Source organism: Nelusetta ayraudi, unplaced genomic scaffold (genome assembly GCF_046127955.1).
Source record: "Nelusetta ayraudi isolate G7.1 ecotype Tasmania unplaced genomic scaffold, CSIRO-AGI_Nayr_v1 ptg000093l, whole genome shotgun sequence".
Taxonomy (NCBI): domain Eukaryota; kingdom Metazoa; phylum Chordata; class Actinopteri; order Tetraodontiformes; family Monacanthidae; genus Nelusetta; species Nelusetta ayraudi.
In genome coordinates, this window is record NW_027466143.1 from 288,937 (window position 1) to 307,500 (window position 18,564).

Sequence of the window (18,564 nt, forward strand, 5' to 3'; positions counted from 1 at the left end):
GGTGAAGTGTGGCTGCTGTAATAGCAGCAGGTCATTAAATACACACACACACACACACACACACACACACACTTAGTGGCAGCTGACTGTTTCACCATACAGCAGTGAAAGTGGGCGTGTCCCTGAGGTTAAGTTGCACCAGCTGCTCTTTGTTGCCCTCTACTGTCCAGTGAGGAACCTGCAGCTTGACAGAAAAGACTCTGAGGCGTGGGTTTACTGGAGGAAGATTTATTTCTTTATCAAAGCAGCGCTTCTTCTGTTCCAAACACATGGAGCACTTCCAGTTGCTACAGTAACAAGGCTTTGCACCCACTCCCATAGAAACCCTGCAGCACGACAACATAACGCTGGATCACCATGAGGCGTAGCGGGGGGGGGGGGGGCTGAAGTTTGGAACCCACGTCCACAGAGTTGCAGACACCTACAGTAGACAGCAAGGCAGCGCTTCTCCAGAGCGTCCATGAAGAGAAGACATGCTGGTCAAACACTACGAGCACGGTGCTTTTCTCTCCCCTCCCGCAGCAACCGGAACATTTACACATTAAAGGAAGGTTTGAAGGGAGCAGCGAGCACGTGACCACCAGTCAGGGTCGCCGATATCCAGGAGCAAAGACCAAGAAGAAAGACAGAGCAGCAGACTGTCACTCTGACAGAGGATTGAATCAGCCGTCAAAATGCACTATTCATTCACAAATGTTCAGGATGCATTGACTGGTGGCCGCTGGAGAACCTTAAAATGAGTCTTTAGAAACAGGAGGCTGAGAAAAGTCCTCCTTCCACAAGTGGAGGCAAGAGTCCATGGTCCATGAGTAGAATCTTCCATTCTGCAGTGACTGGAAGTGAAAGCCTGCGTAGTTTAAACCCAGACGCTAATGCAACACTTCAACCAATGAGAGAGAGGGAGAGAGAGGGAGGGAGGGAGGGGGAGAGAGAGAGAGAGAGAGAGAATACTGAAGATGAAGAGGATCTATGGAATGTTGTTCCACACCAGCTGGAGAAATCATGCCTGCCCCCCCCCAAACCTTCTCCAGGAGGCCGTCCCGCCCCAGTGCGGCCACTAGTGGTCACTGTACAGGGTGAGCAGCCTGGGACGCTATTGGCCAAAGCTCGTGCATGCACAGCTGTAGCGGCTCCACTGTGCAGGTGCATGCAGGGCAGAACACTGTGTATTAAACATGACGCAGCCTCTTCATTCTAACGTGTTTGATCTTCAATCACTGATCAATACTCTATAATCAATACTCTATAATCAATACTTATGCTGTTTTCTCTTACAAGCAGAGCCGTTAAAAACATCAACACAGGAGTCCTGGTGGGAGTTCCTCCCAGTTTACACTTTAGAATCACAAGTACACACTTTTAGCAGCTCTTCTGTGTTATTGATCAATATGTATTGATTAGGATCAGGGTCAGGGTGAGCCTGCCCTCACCTTCATACATTATTCAGTCATACTTTACACATAGAAAGTATGAACACACAATTACCCAAGTGCATTGCTGCCATCCTAGAAAAAAAGGGGCGGGGCAGTATCACCCTATCACATGATACTATCACCCTATCACATGATACTTTACGTGATAATTGTCACGTTATAACGTGATACTGAGAGGAAATTCAAAAATCGCTTCGAGATCTTAACGTAGCTTAATGACGGAAAACAGCCATCAATTATCACCATATTTCACATGGACGTCCGGAGTTGAATTCCTGTGTTGCCCACATGAAATGTGGTGGTAGTTGATGGTTGTTTTTGGACGTTAAGCTACGTTACGATCTCTAAGTGTTTCTGAACGTCCTCTCAGTTTCACGTTATAACGTGAAAACATGAAAGTATTTATTAGTTATTTCATAAAACATCACGTTACAATGCGACACTGAGCCTGTTTTTTTTCCTAGGATAGCAGCAATGCACTCCCGTACACAATCAATAAACAAACCAAGTAAGAAAAACTGCGTAACTGTGTTTACTGATGACTCACGACTCATGACTCATGTTTATTCATGTAGGAACAATGCTTCATAAATGACTCCTAAAATACTTAGTAACACTTTCCTAACTGCTGAGAGTCTTTACTTATTATAAAGTGATGGACTGTTGTAAAGTATTATATGAAGTACAGTTACTACAGTAACTACAGTAACTACAGTAAAGTACTATGAAGCAGGAGGCCTGGACTCAACACAAACCTGCTCGCTGAAGATAATTGAGACTCTGCAGTGGGAGGAGTTAATGAACAGCAACTCAGCAGAAGAAAACACGTCGTCCAATAGGACGAGGCGCTTGTACAGGGGCAGAAACATTATTGCTGTCAGACCTCGTCCGATCCTCGACCCTTTGGTCATCTTGAGGAGGAAATTCTGGATTATTTTACGACACCTCGTCCGATCCCGCCAAACGACTCGGCGCCGCTCAGCAAGAGTTAGCTCTGCGTGCTAACGACAGAGAACAACATGTGAGACGTCTCTGTTAGCTGCGGCTTCAGTTAGCTGAAGGCTTCAGTTAGCTGCGGCTTCAGGTAGCCGAAGGCTTCAGTTAGCCGAAGGCTTCAGTTAGCTGTTTGTAGCGGGGAGACGGAGACACATTCATGCTCCATTCCTTAGAAAGGATTCTGCAAATGGTAGAAAACGCTTTGGCCTACATTTTGCCGACAAGTTGTGCCTGCACACTTGGAACCAAGAGCTGAGAGAAGCAGGGCGGAGCTTCAGCCGACGCCCCTCTTTATTAGCAGTTTGGATACGTCGATGTTCGTCGACCCACATAAAACTGTGGCGAGTTAAATTCCCTACACTCTATGCATATATATATGTATATATACATATGTGTATATGCATATATATACTTATATATATGAGCTATTTACACAGGCCTCATGGTTCTGAAGGTGGACTTCTGCTACATCTTCCCTGGTGTTTAGACTGAGATGAAATGGTGCCACCTCACACTGTCACTATCAACTTGCTCGCCTAGATACTGTATGCTGGCAGGGTGTGTGTGTGTGTGTGTGTGTGTGTGTGTGTAGGGGGGGGGGGGCAACCAGGAGCAGCTACATGTCAAAGTACCAGCAGGTAAACTGGTGCTCAAGGGTTTCGCTGCCTTCGTGCTGATGAAGATCTTGATGAAGACCGCAGCTTCTGATGAGTCCGGTCCATGGAAACCTTGAGGTGGCGCTGATTGATGAAACATTCTGAACCAGATTGAACCCAAACGTTCTGTATGTCGGGCAAGAGTGCCCAGCCAAACCTCGTCATTCCATCACTGAACTGCTCCTCATCATCACATGGAACCCAACTGCACCCCAATAACACTGCGCCACCAAATACTGATGGCCGTCAGAGCGCCACCTTCAGTGCGCAATGTCCTCGGTCGCCCGCTGTGTCTCCAGGAGAGAGAGAGAGAGAGAGAGAGAGAGAGAGAGAGAGACAGAGAGAGAGAGGAGCGAGAGAATGAGCGTGCACGTGAGATGAAGGAGGAGGCTGAGTGAACTCACACAGCCCGTCTGAATTATTCAGCCGTCACACTGGAGGAGGCTGCCCCGCCCCCTTCTGGACAGAAAAACACCTGCGGACTATTGCTGAGGATGTCGTCACGCTGGCAGAGCAGCAGCAGCAGCAGCAGCAGCAGCAGCAGCAGCAGCAGCAGTGTGTTTTCTTCATGCGATACTGCAACGTTGCATAGTAGTTGAGGAGCTCCACTGAGTGCAGGATGAGAACTGGTGGCTGACTGGAGAGATGCTACAGGAAACCAAAGAGGGGGGTCGAGGGGGTAGGGGGGGGGGATGGGTGGGGGCGGGTCCTGTTGTTGTCAAGGTAGCTAGCGCGATGCTAGCAGCTGCCCGGCGAGGAGCAGACCGAACCGCACATGCTCAGTTTGGATGAGGACTCTGGTTCTGGTTCTGGTTCTGGTTCTTGTTCTGGCTCTGCTTCTGGTTCTGGTTCGGGGTCCGGCTCGGGTGCGTCCTCGTCGGTGGCCCCTCCCTCGGCCTCTCCATCCCCGCTGCCGGCTTCTGATTGGCCCTCCTCCTGACGCCGTTTCAACCTGGCCACAGGTGGGAGAAACACAGTGATGTCATCGGACTCAGACGGTCCTGCAGGATGAGGACTTCCTCTCTCAGCGGGACTGTGACTGAACACTGGCTCTGGCTCTGCCCCCCCCCCAGGTCTATCCGTACCTCTCGCGGTTGAAGATCATGAACTCTTGCTGCACCACTTCAAGGCACTCCTGGAGGTATTCATTCTCCTGCAGGCAGGAAACATCATCTTCATCATCATCATCATCATCTTCATCATCATCATCATCATCATCATCACCATGATCATCATCACCATCTTCATCTCCATCTTCATCATCATCATCTCCATCTTCATCATCATCATCACCATCTCCATCTTCATCATCATCATCATCATCTCCATCTTCATCATCATCATCATCACCATGATCATCATCACCATCTTCATCTCCATCTTCATCATCATCTCCATCTTCATCATCATCATCACCATCTTCATCATCATCATCTTCATCATCATCATCATCACCATCTCCATCTTCATCATCATCATCATCTTCATCATCATCATCATCACCATGATCATCATCACCATCTTCATCATCATCATCATCACCATCTTCATCATCATCATCACCATCACCATCTTCATCATCATCATCATCATCACCATCTTCATCATCATCATCACCATCTTCATCATCATCATCTTCATCATCATCTTCACCATCTTCATCACCATCATCATCATCATCATCTCCATCTTCATCATCATCATCATCATCATCGTCACCGTCATTCAGATGGGGCCACTCCTCCCCTCCACTCCTCTGTGCTCCTCCCCCCCACTCCTCCCCCCCACTCCTCCCTGTGTTTGTCTCTTGATGAGGAGTTTTGTGAGGACCTCCTGAAACTCAAACTGGATGTTTGGCCCGAGACAAAAATAGAAGCTCATATTTCCCAAAGCACTTTGAGGCCACGACAACACAGCAGTGGAGGCTTCATAATTTAATCATCTTGCTGGGTAATAATGCAGAATGAGCCCGCACGCACGCACACACACACACACACACACACACACACACACACGCACACACACACACACACACTCACTCACAGTCTCATAACCTGGTGCTATTGTTGGAGAAAGAGACCGCTGATCAGTGCTGATAGTGTTTGCAGCACACACACACACACACACACACACACACACACACACACACACACACACACACACACACACACACAGAGTGGTGTGACGTCAGTAGCACTGATGTGATGATGGAAGTGGTTTCTCATCCAGCAGGACGAAGCAGAGAGTCAGCAACCACACATCAGTCTGTCACTTCAGCCCTGGTGATGATGATGATGAAGATTATTATTATTATTATTATGATTATTATTATTATTATTAACATAGCTTATTTTCTGTAATCAGAGATATGACATTCATCATTTTATTATTGACTGTTATGAAATTTTTTGTATGTAACCAAAATTAAAAAAACTAAAATATAGATCTTTGATTGTGTGTGTGTGTGTGTGTGTGTGTGTGTGTATTAGAAGGACTGCTATCATTTAAATATGGACGTCGCCTGTAAAAGATGTAGATGCAGTTGACAGAGTGTGTTGACTGTGCAGTGCAGTGAGATGCAGTGCAGGGAGATGCAGTGCAGGGAGATGCAGTGTGTGAGCTCAGGTTGCGGTGACATCAGGCCCACTGCAGTTTGATGACCTCTCTACCATGCAGTTTGCCTGGTGGTGGAAATGCTCAACACAGCTTTGGTGTTTTGTAAGGAGGGTAAATTTATTACAGGGAACCAATTTGAGAGCAAAATTCTACCTCTTCATGATGAATCATCGCCCTTGAAAAAATAAATGAAAGAAATGTGACAGTACGGTAATGTGCAGGACAGTCACGCTGCTGTTATACTGAAACCCTTTTAACAGGAAGAACACACACCTAAAAATAGAAAGCAAGCTGTTCAACAGATGCAGTGACATCTTGAGTTCCACCTCCGTCCCAAAGCCCTTAAATCCTCCTCTTTAACACAGCGCACTGCTTACTGACACATTTACAACATTTTTATTAGAGTCTGATCGCTCGTTGTAGCTCCCTGTAGCTCCACATAGCTCCCTCCATGTAGCTCCATGTAGCTCCATGTAGCTCCCTGTAGCTCCATGTAGCTCCCTGTAGCTCCCTGTAGCTCCATGTAGCTCCCTGTAGCTCCAAGTAGCTCCACGTAGCTCCACGTAGCTCCAAGTAGCTCCCTGTAGCTCCACATAGCTCCCTCCATGTAGCTCCATGTAGCTCCAAGTAGCTCCACGTAGCTCCACGTAGCTCCAAGTAGCTCCCTGTAGCTCCACATAGCTCCCTCCATGTAGCTCCATGTAGCTCCAAGTAGCTCCACGTAGCTCCACGTAGCTCCATGTAGCTCCCTGTAGCTCCACGTAGCTCCCTGTAGCTCCCTGTAGCTCCCTGTAGCTCCAAGTAGCTCAATGTAGCTCCACATAGCTCCCTGTAGCTCCCTGTAGCTCCAAGTAGCTCAATGTAGCTCCACATAGCTCCCTGTAGCTCCCTGTAGCTCCAAGTAGCTCAATGTAGCTCCAAGTAGCTCCCTGTAGCTCCCTGTAGCTCCACGTAGCTCCACGTAGCTCCCTGTAGCTCCCTGTAGCTCCCTGTAGCTCCATGTAGCTCCCTGTAGCTCCCTGTAGCTCCATGTAGCTCCCTGTAGCTCCCTGTAGCTCCCTGTAGCTCCATGTAGCTCCCTGTAGCTCCCTGTAGCTCCAAGTAGCTCCCTGTAGCTCCATGTAGCTCCCTGTAGCTCCCTGTAGCTCCAAGTAGCTCCCTGTAGCTCCATGTAGCTCCATGTAGCTCCCTGTAGCTCCACGTAGCTCCACGTAGCTCCACGTAGCTCCACGTAGCTCCCTGTAGCTCCCTGTAGCTCCCTGTAGCTCCATGTAGCTCCCTGTAGCTCCCTGTAGCTCCATGTAGCTCCATGTAGCTCCATGTAGCTCCCTGTAGCTCCACGTAGCTCCACGTAGCTCCATGTAGCTCCCTGTAGCTCCCTGTAGCGCCATGTAGCTCCATGTCCTAAATCCCACTGAAACGCTGAACTCAACAGCTGTATTTATATTTTAGGCGTCTTGACCAACTAATGATCCCCACCAAGAAAAACAAAAGTGGATGGATGGATGGATGGATGGATGGATAGATAGATAGATAGATAGATAGATAGATGGCCCCCTGTCCACCAGGGGGGGCCACTCAGCCCCCCACCTCTGGAGCTCCCTTCCTCCCGGCATCACAAACTTAGACTCCACCTCCACAGTTTAATCCCGCCCCCAGACTTTTGTTTAATTGTTTCTTTTAACTGGTCTGGCGACCGCCAGTGCCTTGAAAGGCGCCTGATCAATGAAATGTTTCATTATTATTTCTTATTGCTGGAGATGTGACTCCGCCCACTGAGGAGAGGAGAAGGTGGCCGCTGGCTGCGTGGCTTCTGTCGGTGCGTGACGACCTGGGATGATCTCCACAGTGTTCCGTCCTTCTTCACCGTGCGGGGAGGTTTAAATCATGAATGAATGAACGCTGCTGCGCCCGGTGGTGATGAATGGCACTGCGGACTGAGTGTGACGCTCCTCACGCAACAGAGGAGAGCACGCAATTCACTTCCTTCATTCAACATGTTTTCAATGGCGGCGAAGTCAGTGCACTGACTAATGATTCATCTTGAATCCTCACATCAGCTCTCCAGCACCGCTGCTCCTGCACTCTCACACAATGACAACAAGCTGCAGCTGCTGCAGCTGCTGCTGCTGCTGCTGCTGCTGCTGCTGCTGCTGCTGCTGCTGATCTGGCAGGCAAACACCAGGTCAGAAGAAGCAGTTTGATTGGTTCCTACATTTGGACTCATTTCAAGCCACAAAACCCTAAGTATCACAAAAGATGAGTGTATTATTATTATTATTGTTATTGTTATTGTTGTTGTTGTTATTGTTATTGTTGTTTGGCCTCTTCAAAGAAGCCTTTGTGGACTTGATGGTTTCCAAGCTGCTGATAGATGTCAGCGGTCTAACAGGTGGGCCCCTCGTGATGTCATCATGCGTGCACAGACGGCGGTGCCACTCACAGACTGCGAGTCTTTGCTGTTGTCTCTGGAGCGGTTCTTGGCCAGCCGCTTCTTCTTCTTGTGCAGCGGCCGCGACTCCAGGATCATCTCCTCCAGCTCGAAGGTGGGGTCGCAGTGCAGACGACCTTTCTGCAGTGGGGGGGGGGCACAAACAGGATCATAAATCTGCAGAGTGCACTGTTGATGCCACCATTAATGCACACACACACACACACGCAATGCGAGGTGCAGTGTGTGCACGCTGGCTTTCCTATGCATTATTCAGTGAGGAGCCTCTTTACACGAGCTGGACCAGAACCAGAACCTTCAGTGCTCCTGGCTGGACCGTCACAGCAGTCACACTGCACTGAACACAGCAGGGCGCCACACTGTGCAAGACACAACTTCATCTTGCACGAAGGAAGATTGATTGGAAAAAATCAAAGCAGATCAAACGTCAATGAAAAAACGGCACGGCTCCTTTTTATTTGCAGCCTCCTGAAGGAACTTCAGTCACGACAGTAATGTCCTGTCAACGTCCTGTCCTGATTGAGCAGCAGAGCATTCTGGGATGTGTAGTCCTAGCACTGTGTGTGTGCTGGATAGCAGTGGGTCAACAGGAGGGACTGTGTGTGTAATGACACTGCAGGCCAGAGTTTGGTGTGTGTGTGTGTGCGTGTGTGTGTGTGTGTGTGTGTGTGTGTGTGTGTGGCACTCACGTTGGGGACAAAGCCGGCCTCCGTCTTCTTCTCGTACACGGCGTCCCAGTCGACGTGGGCCAGGTAGGCTGAGGTCTGCATGTCACACAGGCTGGAGAAGCGGTGCTCCGGGTTCACCGTCAGCAGCTGGCACACACACACACACACACACACACACACACACACACACACACACACACACACACACACACACACACACACACACACACACACACACACACACACACACCGCTGTATTGAATCACCACCAGCAGTTCCACCTCGTGCTTCTTTGCTGGGAATGTTCACTGCGTTCCTGCTTTCAACCACTGCAACCACTGCAACCACAACCACTGCAACCACTGCATCCACTGCAACCACTGCAACCACTGCAACCACAACCACTGCAACCACTGCAACCACTGCAACCACTGCAGTCCAGATCACTGCATGCAACCACAATGAAGGTGATTCTGATTCTTTTCTTGAAGGCTTCTGAATGCAAATGTTACAACATCAGTGTGTCAGAACCTGCTGGTGCAACAAATGAACTGGGTTGAACTGGGTTGAACTGGGTTGAACTGGGTTGAACTGGGTATATCTTGGTCAGTTGGGAGTGCTGGGAAGCAACAGAAGATGAATCTGTCATTAAAAAGCCATAATGTCATATTTACCTTGAGTCAGTAGTAATCAATCAATCAATCAATCAATCAATATTCCATTGAGAGTGGTGTGGACAGTCAGCGAGGTGCTCAGTAGAAGGTTGACAGCAGAACTTGAGTTTGCTGCTGGATTCGCTTCATTACAAGCAGGAGCCTGGCAGGACGCAGGTGGCAGGACTGGACCACACCTACAGTGAGACTCACCTGTTAGCGAGCTGCTGCTCACCTGCTACACAATCAACACTGAGACGCTTCTTTCTATTTTCAGAACAGTAATTCAACTCCAAACTACGCCTTTTCAAAAGCTTTGATTGGCGGCACCGTCCTGTGTGCCAGTCAATGCAACAGGAAGTTGATGAGGAGAAAGAAAAGTGGCGTTGACCTGCAGGAGGATGAAGCTGCATTATTCATCCAGCAGCCAACAGGGGGCACTGTTCATCAAATCAGCCACTGCAGCATGGCTTCAACAATGGCAGCCAGTGGCTCTGGGGGGGGGGGGGCTCACTTCTTCCTGAAGCACTGACATTTCCTCATGGAGGACCGTCTCTTTGATGTTTCTCCTCCACTAAACAGTGGAGATGATTATGGGATGTGGCTCCAGTTGTCAAGATAACTCTGTTCTCCTCTTGCGTTTCCTTCCTGGAGCCGCAGGTTGATCCACTTTGCTTCCTGCAGGGCCGATTACACCCAGACACGCTCATCCATCAGCGGCCCAGCGGCAGAGAGCCACTGGCCGGCCAGAGAGCCGCAGCCAATCAGACGCTCCGAAACACGTCTGGGGCTTCGACCCGGGCGGAAAAATCAAAACTAAAAACACTTCCTGTTTACAAAGTCATGAATTTTCACTGCAAAAATCCTCCAAGCAACCAAGAATGAAAAGTACAAGCTGCTGCTGCTGCTGCTGCTGCTGCTGCTGCTGCTGTTCCTGCTGCTGCTGCTGCTGCTGCTGTTACTGCTGTTACTGCTGTTACTGCTGCTGTTACTGCTGCTGCTGCTGCTGCTGCTGCTGCTGCTGCTGCTGCTGTTCCTGCTGCTGCTGCTGCTGTTACTGCTGTTACTGCTGTTACTGCTGCTGTTACTGCTGCTGTTACTGCTGCTGCTGCTGCTGTTACTGCTGCTGTTACTGCTGTTACTGCTGTTACTGCTGCTGCTGCTGTTCCTGCTGCTGCTGCTGCTGCTGCTGTTACTGCTGCTGTTCCTGCTGTTGCTGCTGTTACTGCTGCTGCTGCTGTTGCTGCTGCTGCTGCTGCTGCTGCTGCTGCTTCTGCTGTTCCTGCTGCTGTTGCTGTTACTGCTGCTGCTGCTGCTGCTGCTGCTGCTACTGTTACTGCTGCTGTTACTGCTGCTGCTGCTGCTGCTGTTCCTGCTGTTGCTGCTGCTGCTGCTGTTACTGCTACTGCTGCTGCTGTTACTGCTGCTGCTACTGCTGTTACTGCTGCTGCTGCTGCTGTTACTGCTGCTGCTGCTGCTGCTGCTGTTACTGCTGCTGCTACTGCTGCTGCTGCTGCTACTGTTACTGCTGCTGCTGTTACTGCTGCTGCTGCTGCTGCTGCTGTTACTGCTGCTGTTACTGCTGCTGCTGTTACTGCTGCTGCTACTGCTGTTACTGCTGCTGCTACTGCTGCTGTTACTGCTGCTGCTACTGCTGCTGTTACTGCTGCTGCTGCTGCTGCTGCTACTGCTGCTGCTGTTCCTGCTGTTGCTGTTGCTGCTGCTGCTGTTCCTGCTGTTGCTGCTGTTACTGCTGCTACTGCTGCTGCTGCTGCTGTTGCTGCTGCTACTGCTGCTGCTGCTGCTACTGCTGCTGCTGCCCCTGCTGTTACTGCTACTGCTGCTGCTGCTGCTGCTGCTGCTGCTACTGCTGCTGCTGCCCCTGCTGTTACTGCTACTGCTGCTGCTGCTGCTGCTGTTGCTGCTGCTACTGCTGCTGCTGCTGCTACTGCTGCTGCTGCCCCTGCTGTTACTGCTACTGCTGCTGCTGCTGCTGCTACTGCTGCTACTGCTGCTGCTGCTGCTGCTGCTGCTGCTGCTGCTGCTGTTGCTGCTGCTGCTGCTGTTGCTGCTGCTTTGCTCCTCTCAGTCTCAACACGTCATTGAAGAGAAAGACCAGGTCACACTGGAGGACTCCATGCCATTACAATGGGAGGTGATGATTGGTGGGATCAGAGCCTTGATAAAAAGCTCCCACCAGTCAACATGAAGGATGTTAGCAGAGAATTCCTGACTCCACCTCAACACTCCGGCTCTTCCTCAGCCGCTCGCTGGGCCTCCTGCTCTTCCTCCTCTCAGATTCCCTTCTGTCATCAGTCTTCTGCTCTGGTCTCAGCTCCTCCTCCAGCCCCTCCCCTCTGCTCCGGTCTCAGCTCCTCCTTCAGCCCCTCCCCTCAGCCACTTCTGTCCTCTGTCGCTTTCCTCTCTCTGTGTGTTGCCAGCCGCACACCTGACTTCCTTCTTCACTGCACACCATAAATGTCAGAGCGGAGGAGTTTGATTCCACTCGGCAGCGTCTTAAAACCTCCTTCATCAAAGATCATCAGGATTAGTCGACTAAAACCTTTCACATACTGAAGGAAATGTGAGGATTCTGTAGAAGAACTTCATTCAACTGGGCAGAGTTTCTATCTTGTGCTTGATGCAGAGCGAGCCAGTGTGTCCTCACACTGCAGGCTGCTCCTTCAGCCAATCACACAGCAGCACAGGGTTACAGCCAATCTAAATACAGTACAGTGACGGTAAAGCTGCTTTACCTGAAACAAAGCAACCCGCAGCGCTGTGCTTTCCTTCATGACAGCACAGTGAGTGCTGTGTACACATTGCACATTCAAGCAACCTTCTTCATTTTGTCCTACAAAAGTCTACAGACTCGCTAAAAACTGTGTGTGGATTATTACAATCACACGTAATCTCCAACATTACATTACATTGCATTACATACATTACGTACATATGACTGCAGTTCAGGCTTCTAGAGGAATTGCAAACATTAGAATGTAGCTGAAAATAAAACCTAGCATTTACATTTGAAGGTTCACTTGATTGGTTCGCTTTGCGATGACCTGCTCTTCGAGCAGGCCTTCGCTCAGGCTCAGTCCCAAATAAATGCATACAAAGAACAATCGGGTCTTTGCCTGGTGATGAGCTGCTCTGCTTCATCGCCAGGCGAAGACCCGAATAAAACCACTGCACAATTGCAGAATGACTTTGATTTATTCCACAGACGTTGTGTTATTTGAACAACATTCCTGTGTGTGTGTGTGTGTGTGTGTGTGTGTGTGTGTGTGTGTGTGTGTGTGTGTGTGTCTAAAGGTATCTGAGTGCTGTTGTTGGTCTCACCTTCCTCAACAGGGCCACCAGGTCTTTGGGCCAGGCAGGACTGTACTGCACACTGACGGTGCTGAAGAGTTGGATGAGAGACTCCACCGAGTTACTGGCATGGATGTCATAGGGTCTCTGAAAGAAAGGGGCGGGGCATACAGATGCTGTAGACAGGGTGTTCCAGCTGGTGGACTGGACTCTTGCTGGTGTCTTACCCAACCACGCAGAACTTCAAAGACCGTCACCCCCAGTGACCACCAGTCCACTTCGATGGCGTAGCCGGTCCCTCCACTCACAAAGGACTGGAAGATCTCTGGGGCTGAGAGCGCACACACACACACACACACACACTCTCACTAACAGAGGACAAAAAAGCTTTTCAAACCAATTTTGGTGTCTGTGGCGGAAGACAGGAAATGGTTCCTGGGTGAAAACGGATCAACTGTGGCCTCAATGCAAGGTGAGGAATGTTCACCTGCGTGAGTTCAGCTGAACCACAGACGTATTGCAAATATCAGTATTCAATTAAAATAAGCTTAACCTTGTCAAGCTCCAATCACCAAAAGTACAGCAAGAAAACTGCAGTTTTTGGAATGAAGACAGAAGTTTATTTAGCAGCAAACAGGAAGTGGTCTCTGTCAGGCAGGAAGTGGTCTCTGTCAGGCAGGAAGTGGTCTTAGGAAGTGGTCTCTGTCAGACAGGAAGTGGTCTGTGGTCTCTGTCAGACAGGAAGTGGTCTCTGTCAGACAGGAAGTGCAGCTCACCCATGTAAGGTTTGGTTCCTGCCAGCGCCGTCGCTCTCTCGCCATCCTTGATGATGGTTGCAATGTTAAAGTCAGTGAGGTGAGCATGACCTGAGGAAGGAGGGAACACCGAGTGTGAGTGTGTGTGAGTGAGTGTGTGTGAGTGTGTGTGAGTGTGTGAGTGTGAGCGTGAGTGTGTGTGTGAGTGTGTGTGAGTGTGAGTGTGTGTGTGTGAGTGAGTGTGAGTGTGTGAGTGTGAGTGTGTGTGTGAGTGTGTGTGAGTGTGTGAGTGTGAGTGAGTGTGTGTGTGTGAGTGTGAGTGTGTGTGAGTGTGAGTGTGAGTGTGTGTGAGTGTGTGTGAGTGTGTGTGTGTGAGTGTGAGTGTGTGTGAGTGTGAGTGTGTGTGTGAGTGTGTGTGTGAGTGTGAGTGTGTGTGTGAGTGTGAGTGTGTGTGTGTGTGAGTGTGAGTGTGTGTGAGTGTGTGTGTGAGTGTGAGTGTGTGTGTGTGTGAGTGTGAGTGTGTGTGAGTGTGTGTGTGAGTGTGAGTGTGTGAGTGTGAGTGTGTGAGTGTGAGTGTGAGTGTGTGAGTGTGTCTGGTGTTGAAGGCTTTACAAAGCTTCACCTCCACACTGAGTGGAAGTGTTGCTGCTCCAGTGGCCCTCACACTGCTGCACTGCACTCCATCACTATCAGCTGCATGGAATCATCTGCTGGAGCGCTCTGGAAACCAGTCACAACGTGCTGAGCATTATGGGATGGCGTTGACACCGGTTGCCTGGAGTGATTCTAGAGAACGGGTATCAGGTCTGCAGTGTGCAGCCGCTACTGCAGAATGTGAGTGAAACAAAGCTTTGCACTGGAATCAGACGTGGCTGTGGTGCTGAAGCACACTGGTGTGGGCAAAGCATCATGGGAGATGTTTCAGCCGACTGTCACAGAGCTTCACACTGAGAGGTTGGAAAAGCTTTTCATCCAAAACTCGTTCAGCACATCTGGACTGATTTTCATGATGGCTCAGCGTTCAAGATCATGATTCCACACAGCCAGTTACAACCAGTTACACAACCAGTTACAACCAGTTACAACCAGTTATACAACCAGTTACACAGCCAGTTACAACCAGTTATACAGCCAGTTACAACCAGTTACACAACCAGTTACACAACCAGTTACAACCAGTTACAACCAGTTACACAACCAGTTACAACCAGTTACAACCAGTTACAACCAGTTATACAGCCAGTTATACAGCCAGTTACACAACCAGTTACAACCAGTTATACAGCCAGTTACAACCAGTTATACAGCCAGTTACAACCAGTTACAACCAGTTACAACCAGTTACACAACCAGTTACAACCAGTTACACAACCAGTTACAACCAGTTATACAGCCAGTTACAACCAGTTACACAGCCAGTTACAACCAGTTATACAGCCAGTTACAACCAGTTACACAACCAGTTACAACCAGTTATACAGCCAGTTACAACCAGTTACACAACCAGTTACACAACCAGTTACAACCAGTTATACAGCCAGTTACAACCAGTTACACAACCAGTTACAACCAGTTACACAACCAGTTACAACCAGTTATACAGCCAGTTACAACCAGTTACACAACCAGTTACACAACCAGTTACAACCAGTTATACAGCCAGTTACAACCAGTTACACAACCAGTTACAACCAGTTACAACCAGTTACACAACCAGTTACAACCAGTTACAACCAGTTACAACCAGTTACACAGCCAGTTACAACCAGTTACAACCAGTTACAACCAGTTACACAACCAGTTACACAACCAGTTACAACCAGTTACACAGCCAGTTACAACCAGCTACAACCAGTTACAACCAGTTATACAACCAGTTACACAGCCAGTTACAACCAGTTACAACCAGTTACACAGCCAGTTACAACCAGCTACAACCAGTTACACAGCCAGTTACAACCAGCTACAACCAGTTACAACCAGTTACACAGCCAGTTACAACCAGCTACAACCAGTTACAACCAGTTATACAACCAGTTACACAGCCAGTTACAACCAGTTACAACCAGTTATACAGCCAGTTACACAACCAGTTACAACCAGTTACACAGCCAGTTACAACCAGCTACAACCAGTTACACAGCCAGTTACAACCAGCTACAACCAGTTACACAGCCAGTTACAACCAGCTACAACCAGTTACAACCAGTTATACAACCAGTTACAACCAGCTACAACCAGTTACAGCCAGTTATAATGGAGTTGAGTCAGCGACTCCAGCTGTTGAACAGTGGTGTGTGTTAAAGGTCAACTTTAGAAAACAAATGTCTGTCACTTGGCTGCATAGGAAAACGTGGAGTCTTTGCTCACACGTTGAAGCTGCACCTGTGACCTGACACAATGTTTACTGATCCATTCTGGAGACAAACCTCCGTGCAGCAACAGTAAAAAAAAAAATACAAATAAAAAATAACAACGTTGACTGAGGGTTCGATTCTTAAACACTCAGTGAGGAGTCTGCAGGTCATTACATTGTCTTTACATGGTGATAATGAACCGAGGGTGGAGCAGTGCCGTGCTCCTGTCTCACACACACACACACACACACACACACACACACACACACACACACACACACACACACACACACACACACACACACACACAGTGTTTCATCCTCACCTTGCTCATCCAGCAGGATATTGTCTGGTTTGACGTCCCTGAAAAAGAGAAAACATTTTTCTTTTAACTTTAAGTTGTGTGTGTGTGTGTGTGTGTGTGTGTGTGTGTGTGTGTGTGTGTGTATAGATCATCTACTAAGATAAAAGAGAGAGCAGAGATCCCTGCAGTTAGAGCAAGCAAAACTAAAGTGAAACCAGAACTACTGCTGCTGCTGCTGCTGCTACTGCTGCTGCTGCTGCTGCTGCTGCTGCTGCTGCTGCTGCTGCCCCTGCTGCTGCTGCCCCTGCTGCTGCTACTGCTGCTGCTGCCCCTGCTGCTGCTACTGCTGCTGCTGCCCCTGCTGCTGCTGCCCCTGCTGCTGCTACTGCTACTGCTGCTGCTGCTGCTGCTGCTGCTGCTGCTGCATGCTGCATGAATGAATGAATAACACAGTGAATAAAAGCATGAACCCCTGTGTGAGAATGTTTCCATGTGTGACAACAGGCAGCCTCTGATTGGCAGCTGAGCCTCGGCACCGCTGAGGTCAGCTGAGGTCAGGAGCCTCTGGGACGCTGACACTCATCAAGTCGGTCCGTCTCCTCTCACCGTGTTCCAACCTGTTGTGTTTCCGTGACACAGTGACTGTGTGGCGGTACTGGACCCTTGTTGGTCAGAACCAGGAGGCTGCACTGTAGATGTGAGGCATCAGGAGGGAAACAACGAGCCTCTGGTTTCTGAAGGCCTTTCTCTATCCAGACAGACATCTTGCTGCCTGACAGAACAGACCTGCTGCGGTACAATCGGTACAATGTGTCACAGTGAAGAGCTGTTGTGGGCACGCAACACACGCGTGTGAATGGCATGTTTAGCATCAGCGAGAGAGCAACAGAAAACACAGGGCGGAAAATCCAGCAGCTGCGTTTTAGATGTAAAGCAAGAGAACTGCAGACGCCTCGGGAGGCCCCCACCCGTCCACACATGTTGATTACATCAGCTAGACATACATTGGAGAGACACACACACACACACACACACACACACACACACACACACACACAGATCCTCAGAGCCTCCACAGGTAATTAACCGAGCGCTTATTTAATTAAGGCTCCGTCCCGCTGGTGGAGACACTCGCAGCTCCAGGAGGAGCAGCAGCTTCTCCTCCCACTGGAGGCCCTGCAGGCTGCGGCTGCATGTGCAACAACCCCCCCCCACCCACACACACACACACACACACACGCCCACCCCACCACAAACCCCCCCACCACCACCCAAAAAAAACCCCTTTCCTTGGAGGAGGAGGTGGAGCGGAACAGAGCGATGCAGTGACACACGAGGCCGGAGGCGGAAATAGTTAGCTAGCATATTAGCATGCTGCTAGCTTGATAGCATGCTAGCCCCTTCAACTTCCCTCCCCTCGACAGGACTGTGCGTGTTTTTTAACCTCCTTCGACACACTGGCAACTTAACTGTTGCTAGGAGACGAGACAGACGGAGACCCCCTTCCTCCAGCTGGCCCAACTAAATAACTGCAGAGGAGGAACACAATGGAGGAGCAGGAGGCGGAGCAGGAGGAGGTGGAGGAGGCGGAGGAGGAGCAGGAGGTGCCGGGGACTCTGGGATTTTGATTAACACCCAGGAAACAGTCACAACTGTGTCAGAGGCAAGCAGCTGATGTCAAGGGGAGGCTGGTAGTCATCAGGAGGAAGAGGAGGAGCAGGAGGAGAAGAAGAGGTGGAGGATCAGCGACGGTTGAGTTGTCATTCCTGTTTTTTCCTCTGCTAATTTAGTGAATAAAGCTGCGACTGTTCCGACTTTACAATGCAGGTTTTCTCACAACTCTCCTTTTGCCTTCTGCTGCCACGAGCTGCTTCCATTTAAATATAGATACGGATAGTTTACGGATATATATATACATATACATATATATATATATATATATGTATATAGGGAGTGGCAGCCTAACCAGTGACTGACCACGCCCACTGAGGGAGTGGCAGCCTAACCAGTGACTGACCACGCCCCTGCACTGGTGTACAGCACATCCACAGGACGCTGCTTCTTTACTGCTTTCTATGTTGCTTGCTTTGGAGAGACCAGCAGCAGGGACCAGCAGGGACCAGCAGCAGGGACCAGCAGGGACCAGCAGGGACCATCTGGGTCCAGCGTCAGCATGGACTGCCAGCAGCCACTCTCTGCTTTCAGCTGAGTGATCAGTGGGAACCTGCGGGGGTGCACTGGGGTGCTGCGGCACAACTGGGAATCAGTCGGCATCAGACCAGTACCTCAGACCAGTGCTTGGCTCAGACCAGTACCTCAGACCAGTACCTCAGACCAGTGCCTCAGACCAGTGCTTGGCTCA

The 18,564-nt window shown here is 49.6% G+C and overlaps 1 protein-coding gene across 1 annotated transcript in view; it reads right to left on the minus strand.

Annotated features, from left to right (window-relative positions):
* Positions 1 to 247: 247 nt before the first annotated feature.
* The window catches only part of stk32c (serine/threonine kinase 32C), a 57,396-nt gene continuing 39,079 nt past the window's right edge, over positions 248 to 18,564 (minus strand). Inside the window, exons 5-12 of the mRNA XM_076047320.1 lie at positions 16,224 to 16,261; positions 13,563 to 13,652; positions 13,014 to 13,117; positions 12,817 to 12,933; positions 8,843 to 8,968; positions 8,145 to 8,273; positions 4,171 to 4,238; positions 248 to 4,037 (exon numbers count right to left, since the gene is read on the minus strand). Coding sequence (XP_075903435.1) covers positions 3,824 to 4,037; positions 4,171 to 4,238; positions 8,145 to 8,273; positions 8,843 to 8,968; positions 12,817 to 12,933; positions 13,014 to 13,117; positions 13,563 to 13,652; positions 16,224 to 16,261 — 886 coding nt within the window. The 3' untranslated portion in view covers positions 248 to 3,823. The remainder of the gene's footprint in view (positions 4,038 to 4,170; positions 4,239 to 8,144; positions 8,274 to 8,842; positions 8,969 to 12,816; positions 12,934 to 13,013; positions 13,118 to 13,562; positions 13,653 to 16,223; positions 16,262 to 18,564) is intronic.